Source organism: Kogia breviceps, chromosome 17, assembly GCF_026419965.1.
Source record: "Kogia breviceps isolate mKogBre1 chromosome 17, mKogBre1 haplotype 1, whole genome shotgun sequence".
NCBI lineage: Eukaryota > Metazoa > Chordata > Mammalia > Artiodactyla > Physeteridae > Kogia > Kogia breviceps.
The window spans coordinates 75,321,000-75,347,652 of NC_081326.1; the positions used below are offsets into that span (position 1 = coordinate 75,321,000).

General features: G+C 55.0%; 1 protein-coding gene across 9 annotated transcripts in view; it reads left to right on the forward strand.

Annotated features, from left to right (window-relative positions):
- DENND3 (DENN domain containing 3) overlaps window positions 1-26,653 on the forward strand; it is a 54,138-nt gene that overhangs the window by 15,749 nt on the left and 11,736 nt on the right. For all 9 annotated transcript variants that reach the window (XM_067017584.1, XM_059042996.2, XM_059042997.2 and 6 more), the window contains exons 6-18: window positions 1,918-2,037; window positions 2,302-2,520; window positions 5,676-5,791; window positions 8,603-8,758; window positions 10,286-10,382; window positions 10,773-10,876; window positions 11,416-11,615; window positions 12,683-13,204; window positions 18,185-18,444; window positions 19,563-19,733; window positions 21,014-21,143; window positions 23,890-23,997; window positions 25,916-26,055. In XM_067017584.1, coding sequence (XP_066873685.1) covers window positions 1,918-2,037; window positions 2,302-2,520; window positions 5,676-5,791; window positions 8,603-8,758; window positions 10,286-10,382; window positions 10,773-10,876; window positions 11,416-11,615; window positions 12,683-13,204; window positions 18,185-18,444; window positions 19,563-19,733; window positions 21,014-21,143; window positions 23,890-23,997; window positions 25,916-26,055 — 2,343 coding nt within the window. The remainder of the gene's footprint in view (window positions 1-1,917; window positions 2,038-2,301; window positions 2,521-5,675; window positions 5,792-8,602; window positions 8,759-10,285; window positions 10,383-10,772; window positions 10,877-11,415; window positions 11,616-12,682; window positions 13,205-18,184; window positions 18,445-19,562; window positions 19,734-21,013; window positions 21,144-23,889; window positions 23,998-25,915; window positions 26,056-26,653) is intronic.

Sequence of the window (26,653 nt, forward strand, 5' to 3'; positions counted from 1 at the left end):
GCAGGGGCTACTCTTCACTGTGGTGCGGTGGCCTCTCCTGTTGCGGAGCATGGGCTCTAGGTGCGTGGGCTTCAGTAGTTGCAACACGCGGGCTCAGTAGTTGTGGCATGTGGGCTCTAGAGCGCAGGCTCAGTAGTTGTGGCGCCTGGGCTTAGTTGCTCTGTGCCATGTGGGATCTTCCCGGACCAGGGCTCGAACCCGTGTCCCCTGCATTGGCAGGAGGATTCTTTTTTTTATTTCTTTTTTTTTGCGGTACGCGGACCTCTCACTGTTGTGGCCTCTCCCGTTGCAGAGCACAGGCTCCGGATGCACAGGCTCAGTGGCCATAGCTCATGGGCCTAGCCGCTCTGCGGCATGTGGGATCTTCCCAGAACGGGGCACGAACCCATGTCCCCTGCATCGGCAGGTATACTCCCAACCACTGCAACACCAGGGAAGCCCAAGGCAGGCAGATTCTTAACCACTGCACCACCAGGGAAGTCCTGGTTCTTATCTTTAATGGGGTGTCTGGCTGATACATTTCCTTTTTTTTGATTTGGTCATTTTTAATTTTTATTTTTAAAAAATTTTTATTATAGTTGATTCACAATGTCGTATTAGTTTCAGGTGTACAGCAAAGTGAATCAGTTATACATACACATATACCACTCTTTTAGTTCCTTTTCCCACATAGGTCATTACAGAGTATTGAGTAGAGTTCCCTGTGCTATGCGATAGGTCCTTATTAGTCATGTGTGTCATATATAGTAGTGTGTATATGTCCATCCCAATCTCCCAGATTATCCCTCCCCACCCCCGCTTTCCCCTGGTAACCATAAGTTTGCTTCCTAAATCTGTGACTCTGTTTCTGTTTTCACAAAGTTCATTCGCACCATTTTTTTTGGATTCCACATATAAGTGATATCATATGATATTTGTCTTTCTCTGTCTGACCTACTTCACTCAGTACGACAATCTCTAGGTCCACCCATGTTGCTGCAAATGGCATTATTTCGTTCTTTTTTTATGGCTGAGTAATATTCCATTGTGTATATGTACTACGTCTTCTTTATCCATTCATATGTCTTTTTGAAATACTGAGGAGAGTTTTTCATTATAAAATTTATAATTGTTAATAATTCATCAGAACTTGGAATACTTAACTCTGCTTTATTTTGTTTTGTTTTGCTTTAAAACAAACATGTCAGTCACATAAGTGAATCCACCTTTTTTTTTTTTTTTTTCGCGGTACGCGGGCCTCTCACTGTTGTGGCCTCTCCCGTTGCGGAGCACAGGCTCTGGACGCGCAGGCGCAGCAGCCACGGCTCACGGGCCCAGCCGCTCCGCGGCATGTGGGATCTTCCCGGACCGGGGCACGAACCGGCGTTCCCCGCATCGGCAGGCGGACTCTCAACCACTGCGCCACCAGGGAAGCCCTGAAGTGTCATTTAAAAATACCCTCATTTAGAAAAATAAAGTGTCGTTAAAATTTTTTTGTGAATTCCATGTCTTTAAGGAGCTTTGACTGTTAAATTGAAAATATAAGCGAATACGTAATAAGTAGTAACCGAGAATAATGCATCCTGGTTAAGATTAGTTTGAACGTGCTTGATTTAGAGTTTGTGCTCATTGGGATGGATATCTGGAGGCCGTTTATCTTTGTTTTGTCAAGGAACTGTTTCCTAATTAATTAAAGAGTTTAAGGGAGTTTGGCTGAAAAAGGCATTAAGTCCTCAATTCATTATGAAACATTCCTGGCAGTTCTGTTTATCGTCTCTCGACTGTTTTGTATCTCTGTGACATTGAAGGTGACAGCATGAGTCTCCAGAAGTGTTTTCTAATTCAGATGCTTTCCGAGCCAAAGTGGTGAATTTCAGTGCCTTCAGCCTCCTCTGGGAGCAGCTCCCCCGAGCTAACGATGGAAATCGGTCGTTGCAGATACTGAACATGAAGCCTCTACAGATCGTATTTCCCTCGAGAGCCGACCCCGAAAGCCCCCTCATCGACCTGGACCTTCACCTGCCCTTGCTGTGCTTCAGACCTGAGAAGGTGCTACAGGTACGCGTCCTTCCACACCTGTGAGCATCTCATGCTAACTGGCTTAATGGGGCATCAAAAGTACTCAGAACACTTACCTTTTTGCTAAAAGCCGAGCTTCACCACAGAGCACGCTGTTTGCAGGCAGCACTTTTCTGGGGTCAGGTGGCTTTGGTCCTGGCAAGTGGCGCGGGGACGGCAGGGTGGAAGCTGCCCCGCGCCCGGCCTCGCTGGGCGGCGCCCTCACAGTGTTTCAGGCTTGCTCGCGTGTTGTTTCTTCCCCAGATCCTAACCTGCCTTCTGACGGAGCAGCACGTCGTGTTCTTCTCGTCCAGCTGGGCTCTGCTGACGCTCGTGGCTGAGTGCTTCATGGCCTACCTGCACCCCCTGCAGTGGCAGCACACCTTCGTCCCCATCCTGTCGCGACAGATGCTGGACTTCGTCATGGCCCCCACGTCCTTTCTCATGGGCTGCCACCTGGACCACTTTGAAGAAGTCAGCAAGGTTAGGCACCCGCCGCTGGATTCAGAGCATTAACTCCCGTGGGCGCTTTGTGGGGATGCGTGGGAAGTGGCTGGGAGGTGCCCTGCGGTGTGGGCGGGCGCAGAGGCCCGCGGTCACTCCCTCACGGGGTGCTAGTGCTACCTCCTTGTCCTCAAGGCCACACCCGGATGCCACTTCTCAGGCCACTTAAATTCATGGCTTCCAGCGTTTTCAGGGAGGCGAGGGCAGGCGTTGGAGTCGAGGGAACTGATTCCAAGTCTCACCTCTGCTGCTTACTAGTTCTGTGACCCTGAGTGACTTACTGGCCTTTGCCGAGCCTCAGTCTCCTCATCTGTGAAGTGGGCATGGCCTCGGCCTCCCAGGCAGGGCTCTGGCTGAGGAACGTCCCCTGTCCTGCCTGGCAGGTGACTGCGCTTCGTGGTTGGGAGCCACCATTGTTATCACTCCATATTTTCCATGTTCACTTTTTTGATTAAGCCTCTGTTGTTCATTAAAACCGTGGACCTACTTCCTAGAAGAATGCAGGTGCATATGCAGTGTACTGCTCCGTGTGCAAGGGGTCCGTGGGCCTTGCTGCATCCGGTGGCCGTTTACTGCATTCAGCTTGGGGGCTGGCCTGTGTCAGGGCGTTAGGCCTTCAGTGTGTCCTGGTCGTGAAAGGACAGGGAGCGTGCTGGCCGCGTCTTTACGGCAGCGTCAAGGGGCCGGTAGAGCAGGCTGGCACACAGTGCGTGCGTAAAACGCAGCAGCTGTTTTTACTGCTGTGCTGATGGGGTGCGTTTCGAAGGGGAGCTCACGCCACAGGTTTGTCATAAACTGTGGCATGGCCAGCGGGAAGAGCAGGTTGGCTTTTCCTAAAACGGCTTTTTTCCAGATACCATTTGCACACCTCAGAGTTCCCCGGGCTTCGCTGTACAACTCAGTGGTTTTAGGAACTTGGTAGAGCTGTGACAACTAATTTTAGACTCTTTGGTCAGCCCACAAAGAAACCCTGCATGCGTTAGCAGTCACCCCCCAACCCCCTCAGACCCTGGCGACCACCGTCTACTTTCTCCCCCTGTGGAGTTGCCTGTTGTGTATACGTGGACTTTACGTACATTGAATCATTCAGCGCGTGGTCTTTTATGACTGGCTTCTTTCACTGAGCGGCACGCGTTTTGAGGTTCATCCGTGTAGCGGCGCGTTATTTTTATTGCCGAGTAGGATTCCCTTGAATGAACAGGCCACAGTTGCTTATCCGTTCAGGAGCTGAGAACGTTTGGGGTTGTTTCGACGTTTTGACCACAGCTGTGCATAACGCAGCTGTGAACGCTCATGTGCAAGTTTTTGTGTGGACATGCGTTCATTTTCCTTGGTGCGTACCTGGGAGAGGAATTTCCGGGTCCGGTGCGAGCACTGTGTTTAACCATTTGAGAAAGGTCCAGACCGTTGTTCCCCGCGGCTGCCCCAGACACCCTCCCTCCAGCAGAGGGCGCTCCGATTTCCGCACCTCCTCCTAATGCCTGTCTTTTGTCTTTTCGATTCTAATCCCCCTGCTGGGTAGTTTTTTTTTGGTTTTTTTTTTTTTGGTTTTTTTTTTTTTTTTTGGTTTTTGTGGTACACGGACCTCTCACTGTTGTGGCCTCTCCCGTTGCGGAGCACAGGCTCCGGACGCTCAGGCTCAGCGGCCATGGCTCACGGGCCCAGCCGCTCCGCGGCATGTGGGATCTTCCTGGACCGGGGCACGAACCCACGTCCCCTGCATCGGCAGGCGGATCCTCAACCACTGCGCCACTAGGGAAGCCCTGCTGGGTAGTTTTGATGTGCGTTTCCCCAATGACCAGCGATGTGCAGCACTTTTCCTTGTGCTTCTCGGTAGTTGGTACAGGGTAGCTTCTCATTTAACTTATTTTATTATTTTTAAATTTTTATTAGAGTACAGTTGATTTACAATGTTGTGTTTAACGTTTTATTTTGAGAATTTCTAAGTGTATGCAAAAGCTGAGAGAAGAGTGGAAAGGATGCCGTGCACCCCTCTCTGTCCTCAGCCATCATCCAGTTTTTTCCTGGCGTCTTAGAGCAGATCCTGGCCAAGCCCAGCGCCCCTCCTGGATGTCTGTGTTGTCGGCAGAACCTGTGACTCACCAGGGGACAAACACACTTTGGGAAAAGGCCATTCAGACCTCATGGAAGGAATGGAAAAACGTCACCCTCGCAAATGAGGAAAAAATAGGCAGACTTTGTAGTTCAAGATTGTGGGTTTTTTTCAGTCATTAGGGGAAAAACCGTCTTGTTTCAGCCCCTTCAGGAGGGAAACTTGCAGACATATTTACTTGATTCCAGTCCGCAGTCAGAAAGGAAGTCGTTTTAGCGCTTTACCTGTTCTGGGAGGTTTTTAGGGCAAAGCAGCAGGTCTTGACTGAAAGTGTTTTGGGGTCTGGATGTCTTCTCGATGTGCTGGGAGCTCGGAAGGGGTCCTTGTAAAAGCTCAGTGTCGGTGCTTACGAGCGCGGCCTGTCCCCCGCTGGTTTAGGGCTCTGCCCTGGGAGGCGTGTTTGTGCGTATTTCACGTGCCATGAAACGCGTGTGGAGAGGCTGGCCCAGCATGAAAGCTGGGGAGGATTCTGGCGTCATGTTCATGGGACACTTGAAGTGTAGAACTCAGGAGTGTGACTCATTATTTGTGTGTTTTGTCACGGGTAAGACTTAACAAGTAAGCCATCCACACATCTCAAGAACTCTTAAGTGTGTGGGATCCCTGAGCCCAGGACCGCCTGTGCTCTGGTCCTCGGGGGTGGGGGGGGCGGAGCTGGCTGGGCAGCTCAGCGGGTACCCTGAGTGTTGAATGTCGGAGGGCTCCCACTGGGGCTCTGGAATGTTCTCTCCAGGCTCCCTGAAGTGGTACATGGAGTGTTTGCACAAGGGTGGGTGAAGGCCTGACCTCGTGTGTTGGAACGTTGACTCAGAGGCATTTTTAATCAAATTAGCTTGTTAACCTAACTCATGATACACACTGCATTTTTCTGGTAGATAATATAAGGCTTTGTGTGCATATTAGATACGATAATTTAATTATCGATGACACGATCTTGGTGAATGCAAAGTGTATCTTCGTGTTTTCAAAGACGTATACAAATTCAGATTCCTACTCCGATCTTTACAAACTTATTTTATAGGAAGCCGATGGATTAATTCTGATAAACATTGACACCGGGAGCATCACCTACTGTAACGATGAGGACATTGACGTCCCTGACGTCCCTCTCCTGGCAGCGCAGACTTTTATTCAGAGGTAAGGGGGGAAAGAGTAGGTGTTTGGAAAAATCTTGTTCAGGTTCATACTTGCCAATTTCAAGCATCTCTTCCAATCTTACATTAACAGGTGGTTTATGTAATAGTAGTTTGGAAATTGCTTGTGAATATTTAAAAATAAAAGTCATCTGTCTTCATTCCAGTCTTGTCTAAATACTAACGATGGCCCCAGGCCAGGGGAGGGTCACACCCCCCGGGACACCTCTCGATCCTCTTCTGCGCCTGTGATCTCCGAAGTTCTTTCTCTGTCCTTCCTTCATTCCTTCCGGCATCCGTTCATTTATCCACCCACCAGATATGTGTCCAATGCATGGGGCAGAGTATGTATATAATGAGCAAACAGCTGTGGCCTCTGCCCCACATGGCCCTGTCAGTCGGGGGCCCCTGACGGCCAGGACCCACCGTGCTTCGCTGGGCAGGAAGCTGTCTTCCCCTTTCATCCCCCCCAGCCCCCTGCCCAGCGCTCTCTTACTGCTCTCATTGTTTCATGCCTGTTTTGTGGCTCTTTGTGGTTTTCCGGCTCTACGACTACACTTCATTGGCTGAGATGAGGCAAGACAAACTTTTTCCAGAAAGGGCAGATAATAATTGTCGTAGGCTCTGCAGGCCCTGCGGCCTGTGTGGTGATGGGAGAGGCCTGGCGGGGACCGCCCCGTGTACTTCTTTCGGGGGGGGTCCGAGGAGCTGTGATTACTGTTTACGCTGGGACGCAGGTGCACCTGGGGCAGGCGGGCCCGTGCAGGACGTTTCCCGCTTTGGAATCTAGTCAGATGGTGGTGGGAGAGGTCCTGCTTTTGGTCCTCCGGCTCGCGTGTGGACTACAGGCAGGCCTGGCACGAAGCTCGTGGTGGGGCCCGCGGGGGGCGGGGGGCTCGTGCAGCAGCTACTCCCGGCTGTCGTCAAGCAGCTGGGCTCTGCTGCTCCGGGGGAGCTGGTGACGCAGCCCGTCTTTTGTCAGTGCCGACTGCTCCCCTTTACTTTGCCTGCTGGAGGTCGGACGTGGGAAGAGCTGGGGCCTGAGAGGAGGGGAAGGGACGGGTGGTTCTGTGTTGGCTCCCTGACTCGGCTTTTCTCATTTCTGCCTCTTACCTGTGTATTAGTCAGCGAGTGCTGCTGTAACAAACACCACCTAAGCAACAGACGTTTATTGTCTCCCAGTCCTGGAGGCTGGAAGTCCGAGATCAAGGTGTTGGCAGAGTTGGTTCCTCCTGAGGCCTCTCTTTTCGGTGTGTAGATGACCGTCTTCTCCCTGTGTCCTCACGTGGTCGTCCCTCTGTGTGTGTGTTGCTGTGTCTTAATCCCCTTTCCTTATAAGGACACCAGTCATATTGGATTAGGTCCACCCTTGTGACCTCATTTTAACTTAATTACCTCCTTAAAGGCCCCGTCTCCAGACACAGTCACACTCTGAGGTGCTGGGGGTTAGGACTCCAACCTAGGAGTTTGGGGGGACACAATTCAGCCTATAACACCTTGGTATCAGTGATTTCTTCTATCTGGATGGTTTGTACCAAGTACGTGGGAGTGCCATCTTCATTATTGTTCCTTCCCTCTTCAAAAAATTTATAAAACTCCCCAAGCAGAGTCTGGGCTCGGGGTGTGGAGCCCTGTGTGGCTGGCGGGCGGTGCTCAGGGGACCCAGCCAGGGGTCCGGGTGGGAGCGTCTCCCTGGGTGAACTCCGAAGGCGAAGCGCACGTTCCTCATCATCCGGTCACTTTCTGATAAGCGAAGTCCACGGTCCCCAGGCTTGCGGAGCGTGACTTGCCGGGACTGCTGTTTGCCAGCGTTGGGGGCAGCTTCTCAAGAGTGTGCTTGGGTGGCGCGTCCCCAGTAAGATGGGGTCTTACCTCTGCCCTCGTGTTGTTGTTAGAATATTCTAGAACATACCCGGGGGTTGGACTCTCGCTTGGCCAGGCCCCCGGACGGTGGGACGTGGGGTCTCGGGCTCACCGTGGGGGGCTGTTGAAAATGTGAACTGACCCGTGCGTGCGTGGTCGGTGGCTCGTCTGTGAGGGGCTCTGGGACCGTGATCGGGGCTGTGGCAGTGGGTCTCCCCACGGGGTCTGGGGTGACGAGCGCCCACGCTCGGTACCTGCCGGGAGGGACGAGGGGCAGCAGCGCCCTTCTTCCCTGAGGCGCCCCTGTGCCTGGCCGCCCACTGCCCAGCTGTCTTCCTCATAACGATCAGAGTTGTGTCCGCCGGGTCCCCTCTGCCCCACCTGGCCTTTGGATACTGTTGGGTGGGTTTACTTTGCATATTTAAAGCCTCAGCCTTGCTCCTTGGTGTCCGAAGTCTCATGTAGAAGTGCAGCCCTGGGCAGTGTTGGGGAGGCCAGGATCCTGTGTGATGAAAGCGCTGTGAGCCCCCGTCCCCGAGAACCTCCAGACGAGTGGGTGGCCGTGCCCCGTGCACCCGAGCCTGCCCGAGCAGGGAAGCTGCGCCGTCCCTCCCAGACCCACTGGAAGCCCTTTGGCCGTCATGGAAGGGCAGGTGTCTGCAAAGGAGGACGGGACCCTCAGCTTGTGTAAAGACGTGCGTGGTCCAAGGACGAGGCCTTTGCGAGTTCTGCAGTAATGAGCCGTTTGTGCTGGGAGGTGAATAAACTCCCAACAGGGATGTATTTGTAATGACACCACCGCCCGCGCCCCCCGCAGTTACTGATAGGGAGTCTGAGCGTCCTGAGAGGTCAACTTAGCTCTCTTCCTGGAGGGCTCTCGCTGGCCGGTAAGCAGCAGTCAGTCACGTGATGCGGCCTGGGCTGCGGTCAGTGTCCCTCCGTTCCTTTCCAGGGTCCAGAGCCTTCAGATGCACCACGAGCTGGACCTCGCCCACCTCTGCGCCAGCACAGACCTGAACGAGGGGCGAGCCTGCAGGCGGGCCTGGCAGCAGCGGCTCAACTGCCAGATCCAGCAGATCACCCTGCAGCTGCTCGTCTGCATCTTCAGGTATTTAAAACATCTCCAGTGTCTGTAACCTGGTCCCCAGCCAGCTCCCGGTTCCACAACGGCCACGGCCCCAAAGCTCAGGGACTGAAATCCAGGACTGCTGAGAGAGAGGCCCCTGCCTCCAGGAGGATCCTGGGAGTGTGTTTACCCTTGCCTGGGGCCTTGCCACCCCCCTCGTCTCTCTTGCGAATGACCACCTTGGATGGCCAGACCCGGGTCGGGAGACAGACGGATCATTTCGGGAAGGAAGCCCGCCCACAGGAGAGCCCAGGCTGGAGCACCCAGGACTGGCCCCCGTTAGAAACTTTCCTCCTTCCTTCCTGTCGCTGTCACCATGAGCATCTATTGCGTGCTGTCGGGAACTAGCCCTTGAGCTGAATCGGTTAAATAGACAGTACAGCGTGTTTACTTCAGTGTGATACAGTGCAGGCGTCGAGTGGCTATTTCTGGCCCAAATGTGCCGTCATTTAAGGAACATAATGATAAATATATGCCTACATTTATATTACACCTTTGTGAAGAAGTTACTGGTGGCAAAGCCTTCAGGCCTTTCCTTTCTTCCAGCTCTCTCTTCTCTGCTTTGTCTTGCAGCCTCTCCTCTTTCTCTCCCTCCCTCCCACCCTCTCCCCCGGGGTCGCGTAGCAGGGAAGGTTGGCGACACCAGGTCCCCTTCTGATCTGGACAGACCCTGCCTGGGAGGGGTCTTTAGACCAGAGCCGGCCGACTTGATGACACTCAGTGTGATTCTTTCAAAATCAACATGTTAATGGCTGTATTCTTTTGCTGTCTATATTTATGTAAGCAAATGATTTATTGGGAAAAAATGGGATGTCATGTGATAGATGGGTTGTATTAGCTCTTTGCTCAGAGCAGTATAATTTGTGTGCTTGTAGAAATGTAGTTTTCCTTTTGTTCTTTTAATATGAAATCTTCATTAAGGGTTTTTTTTTTTAATACCCTGCAAACTTGACGAGTTTAGTTCATTAAAAAGAAAATATGATATCAGATGAAGTAATTTTTCCCCTCACAAGAGAAGGAAAACGTCGAACGTGCTACGTCCTGAATACGCCCTGTAGGATTACCGATTCTGTTGGTGGGCTGTCACGGTAGATCGGGGTCACGTGCCCAGGTCCCCGCGGTGCAGGATGGGGAAGCGGCCGGCGAGGGTCAGACGCGCTCAGAGTCCGGGTGCCTTCCTGTGCCACCACCCTGAACTCAGTTTTATTTGTATGAACAATTATGGGTGATTGTGTCTTCATTTGCATACGGAGCTAGGGGGCTCGAAGAAGACAGACACCCCCCAGCCCTGAGCTTCATTCTAGTTGGAGGAAAGCTGTGCTCGAAGTGGCGAGAAAGCCCGACCACAAGATACATCCAAACCGTGTCCCTCAGCGCTCAGAATACTGTTCTTACAGACAGGGCTTTTCAAAGTGTGTATTTCTTGTTACTGTTTTTCTGCTAACAGCAATGTGTTTTTCATGTATTTAAAAATATTATAGAAATAAATAGACTATCTTTCTTCATCAGGGAAGTGAAGAATCACTTAAATTATGAACATAGGGTGTTCAATAGTGAAGAGTTTCTCAAAACAAGAGCTCCAGGGGACCAGCAGTTTTATAAACAGGTAGGAGGTGTGTGGGGTTTGTGTGCATGTGTATAGTTGATCCGGGAGATGCCAGAATCCATGACGAAACACAGGGACTGTGGCTGCTGCTGTCCCGGGGGGGTGGGGGGGCGGGGTGGTTTGGGCTTTTGAACTTTCTGTGGATTTTCAAATGCAAAGAGTGGCTGATTCTTTGAGATTGGCTGGCGAGGAGGGATTGAGGGGAAATCTTAGATTATGATACATTAAGCAAGCTACCTGGGTCTGGGCGCTTTTGTCCACAGGTGCTGGCGAGAGGCCTTGGTGGGTCAGGAAGGGTCACTCGTGCAGTGGCTGCAGGTGCCCCGGCCGCTCAGGGAGGAAAGGACCGTGGAGCAAGTGCAGTAACCCGCCCCTCGGCGTCTGTTCCAGGTCTTGGATACCTACATGTTTCACGCTTTCCTCAAGGCTCGGCTCAGCAGAAGGGTGGACGCCTTTGCCCAGATGGACCTCCACACGCAGTCCGAAGAGGACAGGTTTGCATGTCACGTTCTAAAGGGCGCACGACTCCTTGGGTGTCGATGTGCTCAAGGAGCACAGTTTTGTTTGGAAGGATAAATGATAAATTCGATCGGAGAAGTCTCACGTTTAGAAATCCGTAACGAGTCGGGTGACACGTCAGGCTCCTCGCCGTGCATTTCTGTTTCCCCGCGGGGGGCGCTGAACGTACCTGCGCTGGCAGCTCTGGGTCTTTGTGCCGCTTTCTCCCCATCTTCCTTCCCGTTCTCTCCCCACATCGTCACCACTTCCCGCCTCTTCCATGACGCTTTTCCTGAACCCCTCAAACGTGCACCGGCTGTCAGTGGCGCCCTCGTTTGTCCTGTGTGTCGTGGCTTCTCCTGGGGTGTGGACTGTACACCACCTTCACCGCACGTGGGGGAGCCTGGAGTGTGCCCGCCGTTTCCCGCTCGGTGTGGGAATGCGGGATTCTGGTCACCACGTTGGGGAAGGTGCCCAGTTGAGCCTGTGCCTCAACCGTTGCTGTGTCTGCAAGGTGTTGGGCTTTTCCACGCAGGACCGACGGGATGCTTCTGAGCCCAAGAAGACCCACAGTTGAGAAGATGGCCGGCCGGAAGCCCTCGGCCCCGCACGGGGCCCAGCGGCGCATGGTGGTCAGCATGCCCAACCTGCAGGACATCACGGTGCCCGAGCCGCCGCCCCGGAACTCGTCGCTGCGGAAGATGCGTGCCGAGGACTGTGGGAGCAGCCGCACAGGTGGGCCGGCCACGCCCGCGCTGTGGCTTTCCTCACTCACTTGATTCTAATGCCGCCTGTCACTGAAAGAAACCAAAGCTCGTTTCAGTAGAAGGGAATGGGGGGGGGGTTCCTGTTGTTTTTCTGGCAGTTTAGTCATTTGAAATATGTTTAGAATATTCGTTTTGCGGACTACGTTCGTTACAGAGAGCGATTTCTCGTCTGTATTTTCCGTCGCCCCATCCCGCTGTTTTCACGCTTGTGTGTGTATATGCACGTACGTGTATGTGTACATAGGAGATACATGTTTACATGTATGACTGTCTAAGGGGGTGCAACAAACTCTTAGGGCCCCCAGTGATTGCCAGGCCCTTCCTAGGGGCTGGGGGTACAGAGGAAGCCAGCGCCCGTGGGAGAAAGTGCGGTGAGGCCAGCGCTGTGAGCTGCACGGGCCCCCAGTGGCTGCTGCCTCAAGCTGAGGCAGCAGTGCCAGCTGGTACCTCCTGGCGCATCCGCAGGAGAGCTCGAGGCTGAGTGGGGATCGTGCCGGCGATGCCAGGAGGGGCCGTGTGTTCAAATGAAGAGACCTCACTGGCCTTCTGGAGGCTCCTGGTGGGTCTGAGTCCCCTGCACAGCTGCATCCTGGCTGTGTGATCCTGGGGTACACAGTAGCTGTGTACCGGGGACCCGGGGAGGCCTCAGCCCCCACCCTGGGAGATGGGCGTGGTGACAGAACCCGTGGCGCAGAGCTGCTGTTAAGGTGAACGCAACAGCTGTTGGGGAGGGCTTACCCTGCCTGGCAGGTACGTCTCGGCCTAGGTTATTAGCTCAGCCCTTCGGCAAAGGCTCACCGCCACGTGCTTCACCTCGGCGTCAGCAGTTGTAACGAAGAACATGATTTGTGCCATGGGAGCAGTGAGGGGCCCCGTTCAGCGTGGGGCACGTGGAGCTTTCTGGAAGAGGCACGGGGCGTCCTGCTCCACGCTGCACCCCAGGCACAGAAACGGCCCCGGGCAGAGTGATGGGGTGGGAACGCGTGTCTGTTGCTAAGGTCTCTGCTAACCGTTCATCTCCCCTTCACTCCTCAGTTTGGGACGTGCCCCCCAAGTTGACATACACCTTCAAGATCCCGGAAATCCACTTTCCGCTGGTGGGCCAGTGTGTGCAGGCCTTCCACGCGGACTGCGTGGCCCAGCTGAGCAAGGCCATGGACTCGCTGGCCCCCGAGAACTCGGTGCTGCTGGCGAGGTACTTCTACCTGCGAGGGCTTGTCCAGCTGATGCAGGGCCAGCTGCTGGGCGCCCTCCTGGACTTCCAGAGCCTGTACAAGACGGACGTGCGCATCTTTCCCGCCGACCTCGTCCAGAGGACGGTGGAGTCCCTGCCGGCGCCCGAGCGCGCGCGGGCCGAGCGGACGCCCGAGCTGCGCCGGCTCATCAGCGAGGTCATGGACAGGCCCGAGGACGCCCCCAAGGCTGACGACCGCGTCAAGAACTTCGAGCTGCCCAAGAAGCACATGCAGCTGGACGACTTCGTGAGGAGGGTGCAGGAGTCGGGCATCGTGAAGGACGCGGGCATCATACACCGGCTCTTTGAGGCGTTAACCGTAGGTAGGAGGATGCCCACGGGGTGGGCAGCGCAGACCCTCGAGGGCAGGTCGGCCCAGCCGGGAAGAGCCTTGCGCGGCGGGCGAGGGCTTTACCTGCTTCCTGGGCGTGTCGGACGCGGGGGCTGGCCGAGGCTCTGGGAAGGGGGTGGGGATGGCGGGTCTGGCGGCCCTTGATGGCACCTCTCCCGTCCTGGGGTTGCTCGCTGCGTGCTGACCCCTTCCTCCCACGTGGGGACGCATGGCTCCAGCCGGAATGCTTCAGGCACCTCCACTCCCCCTGCTTTTTTTTTTTTTTTTGTGGTTCGCGAGCCTCTCACCGCTGTGGCCTCTCCCGTTGCGGAGCACAGGCTCCGGACGCGCAGGCTCAGCTGCCACGGCTCACGGGCCCAGCCGCTCCGCGGCACGTGGGATCCTCCCGGACCGGGGCACGAACCCGCGTCCCCCGCATCGGCAGGCGGACTCTCAGCCACTGCGCCGCCAGGGAAGCCCCCCTGCTGCTTTTGTTGTCCACGTTTACTGCAGTCGTCTGGTTGGTCCAGAACCCTTTCCGCCCCTCCCTCCTCAGAGGAACACTGTCCCAAACTTGACCTTTCCCTTCTGAGCAAGTTCTTAACGCATCTGCGGCACGTGGATGCACCCACAAGCGGAGCGTAGGATCTGTGTGTTTGTGAACCGTGCCCGACTCACGCGGTACGTGTGTGTCGATGTGCATTTTCAAAGCGCGTCCGTGGCGCTCGCAGGTGTCTCGCCGTGCCTTTGCGGCCGACGGTGTTGCGCACGTTGAGGGCAGCGCAGCGTGTTGGCCTGCACCCTTGGTCACGTCCGCCTGTCCCGATGCTGACTGACGAGTGAGGCTCGCAGTCTGCCCCCAGGGCGTGGATGGCTTTCTCTAGGATGGTGCGAGCAGCCCCGTCGGGTGGGAGCTGCCTTCCTCCCAGCAGGTCCCCCAAGGCGGGGCTGCAGCACGGGGAGCTGCCCAGCCCCACGTCCTGGGCAGCGCGGGGTGCGGTCGTCTGAAGCGTCCTGCGGTTCGGTGAGCAAGGTGGCCTCGCGCTGAGCGTCGGTACCTGGGCCCGGGGCGTCCCGGCCTCTCTCCCTGGAGCTGCGCCGCACAGCCTGGCCCGTTTTTCCATCGGGTCGGATCTCCTTCCGTGTCCTGTGCTGGAGCCCCCGTGTCCTCTGGAAAGGCCGTGCTTTGCTGGTAACAGGCGCGGGACGTCCTTCCTCGTCACACGGCTCCCGTCGAGTTGCCCGGCCTCTCTGTACCCACGCGCGCCGCCTTCCCCCCAGTGGAGGGAGGGGGCCGCTTGTTCACGGTCCCTCCGTCGGTGTGATGGGGGTGCGGCCGGCCCGGCGCCCCCGGGGCCCTCCCCGTGGTGTCACCTTGTGTCGGCCGCGGAGAAGTGGCCTGTCTCAGCCGGCCAGTCTCGTCCCCCTGGGCATCTGCGGGCGACTGGTGCCGCCCAGGGGACTGCCGTGGGCAGGGCAGTGGGGGATGCGCTGAGCCCGCCGGGGGCACAGGTCCTCACAGGGCCAACCAGCAGCACCCAGGCCACCGGGAGGTGGGGCGCGGGCGCCGCGGGGCTCAGCGCTCTCAGAGGAGGCCCTGCCCACCCCCTCCCCGCGCGGGGCCCCCACCAGGACACAAGGATACGAGCACCAGGCCAGCCGCAGGGCCTGAAGTACCGCGGCGAAATCCACCGGGGGGTGCTGTTCTCGTGTGATGAGGTGTCTGGACGTGCAGCTGGCTCCTTCCTCTCCACCCAGCCCAGCCCGTTGCTGTGCAGCCCGGGGGGGCCGATGGCCCGGGCGGCGCTCTCTTCCTGGGAGGAGAGGGCCTGTCGCCCCCAGCTCTCACCTCTCCTTGGCCACAAGCGTGTCCCACGGGAGCCAGACAGCGTGGCTTACGGCTGGACACGTGGGCGCCGTCCAGCAGCCCCAGACTTGCAGGGATGTGAAAGGACACCCGGGAGGGCATCCTCAGATGACCACGGTGACCGTGCCATCGATGGCCCTGTTGTCACCTAGGCTCCATTCGCACTGCAAGCAGGTCATCGTTGGCCTTGATTCTGGGATACGTGCACCGTTGGTCGTGCAGCATCCAGCGTACGTTTCTGCCTGACGGATGTGTATGTGCTGATAAAAGGAGGATTAGGTCAAAGCTGAAGGTCACCATCTTAGAAGAAACGGATGTAATGTAAGAACACACGTTCGAGTCTGGTACTCGAGGTGCAGGGCCCTCAGACCTGGCCCCAGGGCGGGGAGTCAGCCGTGTGTGGCCTTCGGTGTGGCCCACGGGAGCTCGGGGAGCCGGTGACCCTGCCTCCCCCGTAAGATGAGCCGGGGGGGTTGTGTTGGAGTGCAGGTGAGGGGCAGGGGTGAACAGCTGGCATTTTTGTGCAGAATCGGAGACGAGTGAGTGTTCTGTCCGTGGCTGTGGGGGTGCGTGGTGGCCCCTCACGTGCACGGTGGCTGTCGCTGTGTGAGTGCCGTGGATGTGCACCGTCCAGCTGTGCTGCGGCCCTGGCAGGGGCGGCGTCCACGGGCCTGCCTGGGGGTCCCCGGCTTCTCTGGTGTCCTTCTCCCCGGCTCTCAAAGCCCGCGAGCCCCCCTCCCGTCCGCCCGCGAGAGGAAGCCGTTTCCGGTTCTGGGGACCTGCGCTTCGCTCCGCTTGGCCCCGGCACTCTGCAGGGACCCAGGTGGTGGGAGCGTTTGTCCTGATGACAGGAGGGACGGGTCTCTTGGCTCCAGGCTCCACGTCCCAGCATCTTTGGCTCCAACTTTCATTAAGCAATGGCTTCGTGGTTCTCCCCGACTCCCCTCTTCGCGCCCTTCTGACTCTTGGGCTTCTCCTTTGCTATGCAGACTAAACATCCTGGTCCTTGTCGTCCACTTAAAATAACCAAGTGCTTCTGATTAAACACATAATCGTTCAGAACCACCAGGAGGTGTAGATGGAGGTGCCCCAGTCAGAGGCAGCTACATGGAGTAGCCTTTCCACAATGGAAGTGGGATGAGAGCCGTTGCATGGGGTCAGGGGCACCACCCTGATGCGTGCCCTCTTGGTGCCTCGCTGCCCAGCACAGGGACCCCCGGGCCCGTCGGCCTGGGCACCTGCCCACAGGCCCTTGTGCTTCATTTTTTTCAGTGACACTTTTTTTTTTTTTTTTAAGATTTTTTTTGATGTGGACCACTTTTAAAGTCTTCGGTGAATTTGTTACAATATTGCTTCTATTTTGTTTCGGTTGTTTGGCCTCAGGGCATGTGGGATCTTAGCTCCCCGACCAGGGATTGAACCCACACCCCCTGCACTGGAAGGCAAAGTCTTAGCCACTGGACTGCCAGGGAAGTCCCTCAGTAACTTAACTTTCTAAAAACGACCCAACCCACCGTGGTGTGATCCTGTTTGGATCCAGGGACATTAAACAAATTTGTACGTAGCAGACCACTGTTGCAAAGCAATTAGAAAAACACAGGTGAGCCAGAGGAGAATCACCTCAGAATCCTGCCACCTGGGAGAGTTTCGCCTGAATATTCCTGCGCCTGCACTGTGTGGGGATGAGGCCAGACTCAGTTGTGGCCGTGACATCAAACTCCCCAGGAAACCGTCACCTGGCAGGTGTTAGGGAACCAGAGCCGAGCTTTCACAGCCTTTCTTGACCGCTTAGATCTGGCCTTCAGCCAGGCTGGGACGGGGAGGTTCCTGCGTCCCGAGCAGGCCCCCGGTGGGAAAGGCAGACCCACGAAGGCACAGCATCGGCGGGGCCATCTGCCTGGCACCTGCCCACCCGCTAGAAGGGCTTTCCTCTCCAGTCCTCAGTCTCCTGATCTAGGACCAAGCTGCCCAGAGGGTAGAGCACAGCAAGCATTGTTAGATGCCGTGAGGGAAGAGCGTATCAGCTTAGTGGGCCCCTTGTCCGGGAAGGCTGCCCATGGGCCATTTTATCTGGGTCTTGAAGGATGGGTAGGAGTTTTCTGGTCCGAGCACTCCAGACCAGCGTGTGCAGAGGCACGTAACAACATGCTTGTCACTGTGCTGGGATGCAGGAGTGTGAAGCGGAGGAGGCTCCCGATCCTGGAGGAATCTGGGCCTGGTGAACACGGGAAGCCTCATTCTAGGCGTGGAGTGAAGCAGGCCGCCAGCAGGGGCAGCTTAGAAGGCGGGAGGCCACTTAGGAGCTTCTTCCTGTGTAGGATGTGAAGGGCCCTCTGAGGACGGAGGGCAGACAGATCCAGGATGCAGAATGGAGGGTGCCAGGAGCCAGACACAGGGAAACATCGAGATTCGAACGGGCTGGACTTCTCAGCGGCCGAGTGGGAGTTGGGGGTGGTTCCAGCTCCATGTTACAGGCAGGGAACCAGGTTCGTTCCACAGCTGCCCTATGGTCACACTGCTAAAAAAGTAGTGAAGCTGGGCTTCGGACTCGGGTCTCTCTCTGACTCCAGAGCCCCCGAATATTGGACATTTGGGAAGGTTGCTGCATCAACTAAGATCACCATGGTTACAAATAATAATTTATTTGCTCACATACCGAAAGAGTACCGAGATAAATCTCGCTTCAGGTAAGGCTTGATCCAGTGGTGTGGGAGTGTCACTAAGGATCTGGTCTCTGCAGCATTAGCTTCACCCTGGGACTGGCCCCAAGATGGCTGCCACCAGCTCTAGAGGTGACACAGGACTTTGTCTTTGTCCCAGTGTCCCTGCCTGGTGCCCAAGGAGTTACTGTGACTACCTGGTTAGGTGGGGGCTGGAGAGGGCAATGGGCTCAGCCCAGATCAGCTGCCCACCTGGGCACCTGGGGAAGCTGGGGAAGGAGGGGCGCTTTCCAGGTGGTTTCCATCCAGGCAGACTTAGGTGCTGGCGCCACCTGCTATCTCCTGCGGGTAACGTGCTGCTTCCTGATTGTAAAGCAACCGTTCTTGAGGCACCTGTGTACGTGGCTGTAAGAATCTCTTTTTTTTTTTCCTTTATAAAACTAAGGACATCAGAAACAGATTGACCCAGAAACATTCAAAGATTTCTACAACTGCTGGAAGGAGGCAGAAGCAGAGGCCCAAGAGGTCAACCTGCCTTTTTCGGTGATGGAACAGCTGGACAAAAACGAGTGTGTGTATAAGCTGTCCAGCTCCGTCAAAACAAATCGCGGCGTGGGCAAGATCGCCATGACCCAGAAGCGCCTGTTCCTCCTCACTGAGGGGAGGCCGGGCTACGTGGAGATTTCCACCTTCAGAAACATAGAGGTGAGGGCAGCCCTGGAGGCCGCCTGGGCTTGGGAGGTGCAGCAGCCGGGGCAGCCCACCGGGCTCTGCCAGCCGTGGGGCAGTCACAAGCCACTTGTCGTTCGTGCCTCGGTTTGCTCACCTGTAAAGTGGGCATAAGGGTGCACCCTCCGAATAGCGGTGATGTGAGGACTGAGTAGGTGAAGTGGGTGATGTGTTCAGAGCAGTAAGTGCACCGACAGCTGACTCTCTATTCAGCTGACCTGTATCTGGGGGCAGAGCAAGAAGCAACGCAGGCTTGTCCTTTCGCCGACCTGATTCGACAACGCAGGAGAAGCATAGAAGTTGCTTTACTGAGACACGGTCGTGGGCCAGCCCCTGGGAGCTGCTCCATCTCACGTTTCCCGATCAGGTTCCTGGCTGGGCCACGCACTTCATTTTATAACAACTTCAAATGTCATCTTCCCACTAAGGGAATCTGAACTGAGATCGTGACTCATGGCTTACCTTTATTTTCCCAGGTTTATTTCCTAAATTTGTAAACGGCGTGTTAGGTGTGTTAATCCAGTTACTGCATCTTCCCAGAGACAGAGAGGCAGGAGCACTCGGCCGTGGCCCATGCTTAAGCCTGGGCCAGTGGACGCACCTCCTCCCTGGTTCCTTCAGTTCTCCCCCCAAGCCTGCTTTGACAGGCTTCCTCCCAGAAGTCCAGAGCCAGAGATTTAAGGAGTTGAAAGAATGAAGCACCTTTAAACGCTGTGGACGAGTCCACCGGTGTGTCTCTGTCGACGTGTGGCTGGCAGGTCACACTTAGACCCACCAGGAAGGCTCGCTGAGCCACAGACACCGCCGTGACCCTGACTCCCTGTCACGATCACCTGGAGGGAGCCCCTGTTCACCCTGTACCCCCGGCACCGGGCTCTGGGTGCCTCGGGGCCTTCTTGGGTCCCGCTGGACCTCCCCCCCGGGCAGCCCCAGCCCCAGGCCCGCCCCGAGGGCTCTGCCTTCACATGGGGATGTCAGCCAGGGCCCGGTGGGTCCCCTGTGTGTGCAGACCGCCACCCCTAAATGTATGTCCTGTTGACTCCAGGGTCCCTGAGGGTGTCATTTCACTTACTTGCCTCTCTTTCCCTCTGCAGGAAGTCAGAAGCACCACAGTAGCTTTTCTGCTCCTGAGAATTCCCACTTTAAAAATCAAAATGGTGTCCAAGAAAGAAGTCTTTGAAGCTAATCTGAAAACAGAGTGTGACCTGTGGCACCTGATGGTGAAGGAGATGTGGGCGGGGAAGAAGCTGGCCGACGACCACAAGGTCTGGGGCCCGGGCTGCCTTCGTTTCCTCACCCGAGGCTCATGTCTCTGTGGTAAAGCTCAGCATAAGGCCGGCCGGGCCTGGGCCTGGGCGCGGGATCCACTGAGTTAGACGAGGTCTCTTCGGAAGGCACTAAGGATGCTGTGGTGCTCGCGACCCGGCGCAAAGCCCTGGGGTCTTGGGGGGTGCCCTGGGGGCAAACGCAAGGGCCGGCAGGGTGGTGTGGCCGGACGGTGGGAGTGACCGCTCTGCGCTGCCCCCGCCCCTGGTGACATCCCAGGGAGGGGAGCGTCGGGGGCGGATGTCCGGGCTCACCCCGCTCTAAGCAGCTCTTCATCTCTCCCCTTCACAGCGTTAGGGCTTTGGTTGGGGGGGGGGGGTGTTCGATTCCTTCCACAGGGTTACGTTTATATCCTAGGGACTTCTGTACCTTCATTTACTTTGGGCCAAACTGATGGCTTTGATCACACCAAATTAAGACGCCCTAGTCATGAAGGGTACCAGGGACGAAGGGTAAGACACGAGGGGACACGGTGCGGGGTAGGTATCTGTCTTGTCTAAACGGCAAAGACGAGACAGGAAAACCCACAGCAAAGTGGGCAAAGAGTACGAGTAGGGAACTCCCACGAGCGAGCAGTTCAGAAGGTTCTAGAGAGGTGTGCCCACGGATCCTCAGGGAGATGCAGGTGAGGGCGGCACCCAGTGGAAAGCGTCGGGAAGAACGTACGTTCAGTGGTAGGAGAGCTGCCGTTTGTGATGGAAGTTCCGTCACTTGAGGAGCCCAAGGTCATGGAAACAGAAGGAGCATTTCTGTTTGGAGCAGGAAGCGGGGACTAGGTCCTAAGATTCCAATATTCTATGACTTTGGGGCTCACTGTTTGGTTTATTTAGCACACACTGGCTCATCAAAGCCCGTGGGCTGGCAGACGTCTAAGGAGAGTCGTACGGGCTCACATCCCGCCCTCTCCTTTGCAGTGTCTGCGGCTGCCTTTGCCCTTGATGGCAGAGCTGAGTCGTCGTGGCAGAGATTGCGTGGCCCACAGACCCTAAAATGTTCAGCACCTGGCCCTTTTACAGAAGTTTGCTGACCCCTGGTATAAACAGCCAGGGTGTGTCTCAACTAAGAGGACATGATTACATGACGTCAAATCCAAATCTAAACTCTTCACGTGGCTTTGAAAAACACACATCTTTGAAAGTGCTGTTTTATGTGACGTGACAACGTCTTAGAGTGAAATGATTTCAGTGAAGCTGTGCTGAGATGACTGTCCCTCCTACAGGACCCCCAGTACGTCCAGCAGGCGCTGACCCACGTCCTGCTGATGGACGCCGTCGTCGGTGCACTGCAGTCGCCCGGCGCCATCTACGCGGCCTCCAAGTTGTCTTACTTTGATAAGATGAAGAACGAAAGTAAGATCAGCATGTGTGCAGTGCAGCCATGGTGTCTTGAGTTATGTCTTAAGTGATTTTTATCTGGTTGACTTTTGTCTTATCAATGAGAGCCAATCCTAAATGTCTCAAATGGTTTTCTTCTGTACTTTTCCTTTTTGAATATCACACGTTGGTCTGCATCTTTCCTTTTCTCACCTAATAATACCGTGGAGCTCTCTGCTCCTAAGGACACATCGAGGCACCGCGTCGTTTCAGTGTCTGGGTTATTAGAGTCCGCTTTACACCAGATGATACTGGTCCTGAGTCTTAGTCGCCAGCAACAGAATTGCTGCTGGCTGGTTCAGGCAGAGCAGAAATTTGTGGAAGGTTGTTGAGTGACTCACGGGATCGCCATTGTGGTCGCCGGAGTTCTGCGGGCAGACGCAGGCCCGCTGCAGAGCTGCCGGGACCCCCGTGCCCGGTTGCCCTTGGCTGCTGGGCCTCAGTGTGCGAGCGCGCGGGGGCCCCCGACGGCCGTCTCTCTTTTGTCTCTCGATTTGGTCAGTCTCCCCCTATAGCAGTTCTCTGATCTCCGCCTGTAGCTTCAAATCCGGCTCTCACATCCTGGAAGCCATACAGAGAGGCTGGTGGCAAGCTCAATTTTTTATTTTTAGAAGATTTTTCAAGTCTAGGAAATAGCAAATCGGTAAGAATAGCTTTATGCATCATTTTAGCTACTTCTATTTTGTTTCAACTTTTAAATGACCTCCTAAAACCCACTGTCCTGTGCTTTGCATAAAGAAGCAGAGAATAGAGGATTACTTATCGCTATTAATATTACTATGTGCCGGAAGTCGCATGTGCTAGATTAAACCCACAACACGAAATTAATTCATGAAACACAGATGAACAAGTTGTAGGATGTTTTGTGTTGTTCTGGTTTTTTTATGAGGCATGCAGGCCTCTCACTGTTGTGGCCTCTTCCATTGCGGAGCACAGGCTCGGGGCGCGCAGGCTCAGCAGCCACGGCTCACGGGCCCGGCCGCTCCGCGGCACGTGGGATCCTCCCGGACCGGGGCACGAACCCGCATCCCCTGCATCGGCAGGCAGACTCTCAACCACTGCGCCACCAGGGAAGCCCTAGGATGTTTTTAAGATGACATCTAGTTCTGTCTGTATGCACTAACAGTTTTATTGAGATGCAGTTCACATACCATTCCTTTTTACAGTGCACAGGCTACTGGTTTGAGTGGATACAGAGTTGTACAGTCATCAGCATAGTGGGTTTTAGAACATTTTCATCACCCCAATAATAAGCCCCATACATTTAGCAGCCACCCCTCGCCTGCTAAGCACCCACTAACCTCCTTTCTGTCCCTGTGGATTTGCCACATTTTGGCCTAGTCTGTGCACTTCCTCTAAGTGAACTCGTATGGTAGGTGTCCTGTGTGTCTAGCTTCCTTCAGGTAGCATCACGCTCCAGGGTTCACCCTAGTGGCAGGAGTCACTGCTTTTGTGGCTGCATATGTATTTCTGCTCTGTGGATCCAGCACAGTTTATCCGATCCGCCGTTGGCCATTTGAGTTTTTCTACTTCCTAGCTGTCGTGAATAGTGCTGCTGTAAACATTCACATACACGTTTTTGTTTGGACATGTGTTTTACTCCTCTTGGGCATATACAGCCAGGAAGACACTGTTGTCTAAACTGTCACCCCAGAATTAGGGAAAACAAGCCTCAGTTATGTGTCGCTTCCCCTTGGTGCATTTTCCTCTTGGCTGTGTCTGTCGCTAACTGTGTGGTCCCTGGAGCTTCCTGGTCTGAGGACCCCCCTCTGGGCGCAGACAGGATGCTCCAGTTGCTGCAGTGACTTGGAGGCACCTTGTCAACAGTCCTGGAACCAGACATCGATTGCTGGGCTTTCCCCCCCACCCTTAATTAGGAACAAAGCCAAATACACACTACACTTCAGCTGTTTAGGCCACTCCAAGTTCATGCCTAATCTTTGTCTAGAGTTTACAGAAAAGCCTTCTCACTCCTCTGGAAATAACATACACAGTTACCATGGCAGCACCCAACAAATGACACTCTTTAATTCCATATGGCAAAGGAGGGATGGTCCAAGCCGTGTCCCTGATCCCTTGTTCGCAATCAAGAACTGTTTTCCCTTGTGTAAAGCGTAGTGAGGTAACCATACACGATCCTGGGCTTAAGTTAATAGCTTATGGTCCATTTGTGATGGAAGGTCTAAAAATGAAACTTTCTGAAATCTGCACCCCATCCCCGGGGTGGGGCATTTGGCAGTGACTGGAGATATTTGGGTGTGTGTGTGTGTGTGTGTGTGTGTGGCACCGGGGAGGTCGCTACTGGCATTGACTGGGTGAGGCCAGGGGTGCTGCTCAATGTCCTACAGCACACAGGACGCACCCGCGGCAGCCACGGGGTGTGACAAGGGTGATAAATCACTCGTGGGTTAGGTTTATGGAGAAACGTATAAAGTCTTCTCTTGCTAGACCGTACGTAACGGTTGAGTGTGGACAGAGGTCAGATCATTTAGCTCGAGAGCTGTGTTTTAAAAAAGCAACGAGAGACGTTGGCAAATGCTCGCCCTCTGGCCGGATACGCTTGGCTTTACTTTAATGTCCAGTTTAAAGAGAGCGTCATCTTCACAAATTACGAAGTTTTACCCCGGAGCTAATATCCTAAGGAAAGCAGAGTGTGCAGGGCTGTTGGATAACGTGGGTCTCCTCGAGTCTGGGGAACTAACCCCCCGTGTCTGCATTTCAGTGCCCATGGCAGTTCCGAAGACGACCTCAGAGACCCTGAAGCACAAGATCAACCCTTCCGCAGGAGAGACCTCCCCACGCGCCGTCGATGTCCTGCTCTACACCCCAGGTGAAGACCGTTCCCTGCTCTGTCACTGCTGCTTTGTTTTGTTTTTTTAAATTTTATTGACGTAGAGTCGATTTACAGCGTTGTGTTCATTTCTGCTGTACAGCAAAGTGATTCGGTTATACACATATATACGTTCTTTTTCATATTCTTTCCCATTCTGGTCTATCACGGGACATTGAATATAGCTCCGTGTGCTGTACTGTAGGACCTTGTTGTTTATGTCGCTGCTGTGTTTGGAACAATCTGAGAGCTTAAGACTTGTGGTCAAGGTCAGCGCTGAAGTGGAAGGGCAATGGCAGGATGAGGGTAGACGGGGACCAGGTGGTTCTCTACTGTTGGAGGGCGGAACCCCTAGCGATGAGGTGCGGCCTCTCTGTGGACTCAAGAGGCTGGAGCGGGGCCGGGTCCCCGTCCGGCCTCGCCATCCCCACGTCCGGTGGATAAAGGCCCTGTGCTTCTGTCTTTGGTCGGATCAAGCCCGTTTTCTCCGGGATGGGATGGCCGCACCTCCTATGCTGATGTGCACGTGTGACCACACAGCTCCTCCTGCTTGGGGTGGCCAGATGGCCCCACAGACTTCCAAGGCCCCTACGAGCTGCGTCAGAGTGACGACGGCAAGAAGACGGGGTCGCTGCCCGGGCCTAGGGGTAAACAGACCGCCCCGTGTCACGGGCGTACAACTGTCCAAGTGCTTTTACTCAATTCTGACTTGCGGAGAGTTGCAGCAGAGACTTGCTCCAAGGTTATAGTGTTGGGAGCAAAGGAGCTCAGTTCCGGGCAGAAGAGAGCCTTCGAGTCCGGTCGCCCCGTATTCGGCCCGTCCACATCAGGAGTTGGCGGCAGCGGCCGTGCACCCCCGCCCTTTACCCTCCGAGGTTCGTGACCTCGCGGGGCATGAACACCCCAGAAAGACTGGCACATTCACACTTCTTGCACTTATGACGGAGGTGGTGCTCAGAGCAGGGGAGGGGAACGACGGTCTCCATCCTGAAAGGCGTTGGGATGTGCATCCGTGTGGAGAAGATGAAGCTCGACCGCACCTCAGACCACACGCGGCCATCACTTCCCAGTCTAAACGTGAAAGGCAAAAACATAAACAGATGAAACTTGGAGACGATAACATAGAAGAAGGTATTTGTGACCTTATGGTAAGGAAAAAGTTCACAAATAGCATATAAAAAATACTAGCCATAAAGGAACAGGCTGGTGAGTTAAGGATTTTTAAAAGAAACTTCCAAGCGAGTGAAAGTGGTGGTTGCAGACCGGGAAAGGGATATTCACAAGACGAGAGAACCGACAAGGGGCTCGAGTTGGGGATATTTAAAGAACGGCTACAAGTCAAGGAGAATGAGACAGCCCGATTCAGAAATGGGCAGGAGACGTAAAGGCTTCAACCACGGAGGGGATCCAGATGGCCGGCTAAAGCCAGCAGCCTCGTCGGCATCAGGGAAACACAAATAAACCGCACCTGAAAAGCCAAAGTCTTCACGCCGTTAGGAAGGCCCAGACGGAAAGCGCGGAGGACCAGGCTTCGTGTTGGCGGTGACATGAGGCCGCGGGAGCCCAGCTGCCCTCGGGGGTGCGTCCACAGGCTCCCTCCTAACTCCGTCCCCGCGCCCACTTCCCTCTGCCTGAAACGCCGCCCCCGAGTGAATCCTCAGGCCTCCTCCGGGTCCGGGCTCAGGGACGCCCCCCACCGGGCTCCGTCTGTCTGCGTGTTTCTCCAGCTGGAGCCAGCCTGTCCCCGAGACTCGAAGCTCCGAGGGGCACGGAAGCTCGGGCCGTGCTCACCTTTGGATCCTGGGCACCCGGGGTGGCACCTGGGGCTGAGCAGGGGACGGGCAGGACCTGGGTCGTGTATGAACCACATGCTGATGCAGCAGAGGGTTTCACCGTTTCGGGTCGCTTTCCTCTTCAGGGCATCTTGACCCAGCAGAAAAAGTTGAGGACGCTCACCCCAAATTATGGTGCGCTCTGAACGGAGGCAAGGTGGTGGTATTCGACGCTTCCTCTTGGACAGTTCACCAGCACTGCTTCAAAGTGGGCACTTCTAAACTGGTGAGTAAACGAACGCGCACAGTACTCAGTCAGCTTCCAGGCTAACTTGTGATTTTGGAAACTAAACACGTCCACCTGTACAGGCAGCGGGACACACGCTGAATCCCGCGAGTCTTTGATTTTTATCTCGAGTTTTAAAATGCAAGCTTGTTCCATCCCTCACTTAAATGTTCTTCTTTAAGTGAGCAGATAATGGCTTTAACCACCCCCGCCCTGAAATCTAAAACAGGAAAGGGCAGTGTGGTAATCTCACATTTACATTGTCAGTCGCCGAAAGCAGACACTAGAATGATTTTAACACATTTGGGTTTGAAAACTAGGAACCATTTAAGTCAAATCTGCATGATATTATAGTTATCTCGTGGTTGAGAAACCTCAATTCTTTGAGCTTTTAGACTGATAGCCTAGCCAACTTTTTTTAATTAAAAGAAAGTTAAGGGACTTCCCTGGTGGCGCAGTGGTTAAGAATCCGCCTGCCAGTCAGTGCAGGGGACACGGGTTCGAGCCCTGGTCCGGGAAGATCCCACATGCCGCGGAGCAACTAAGCCCGTGCGCCACAACTACTGAGCCCACGTGCTACAACTACTGAGCCTGTGCT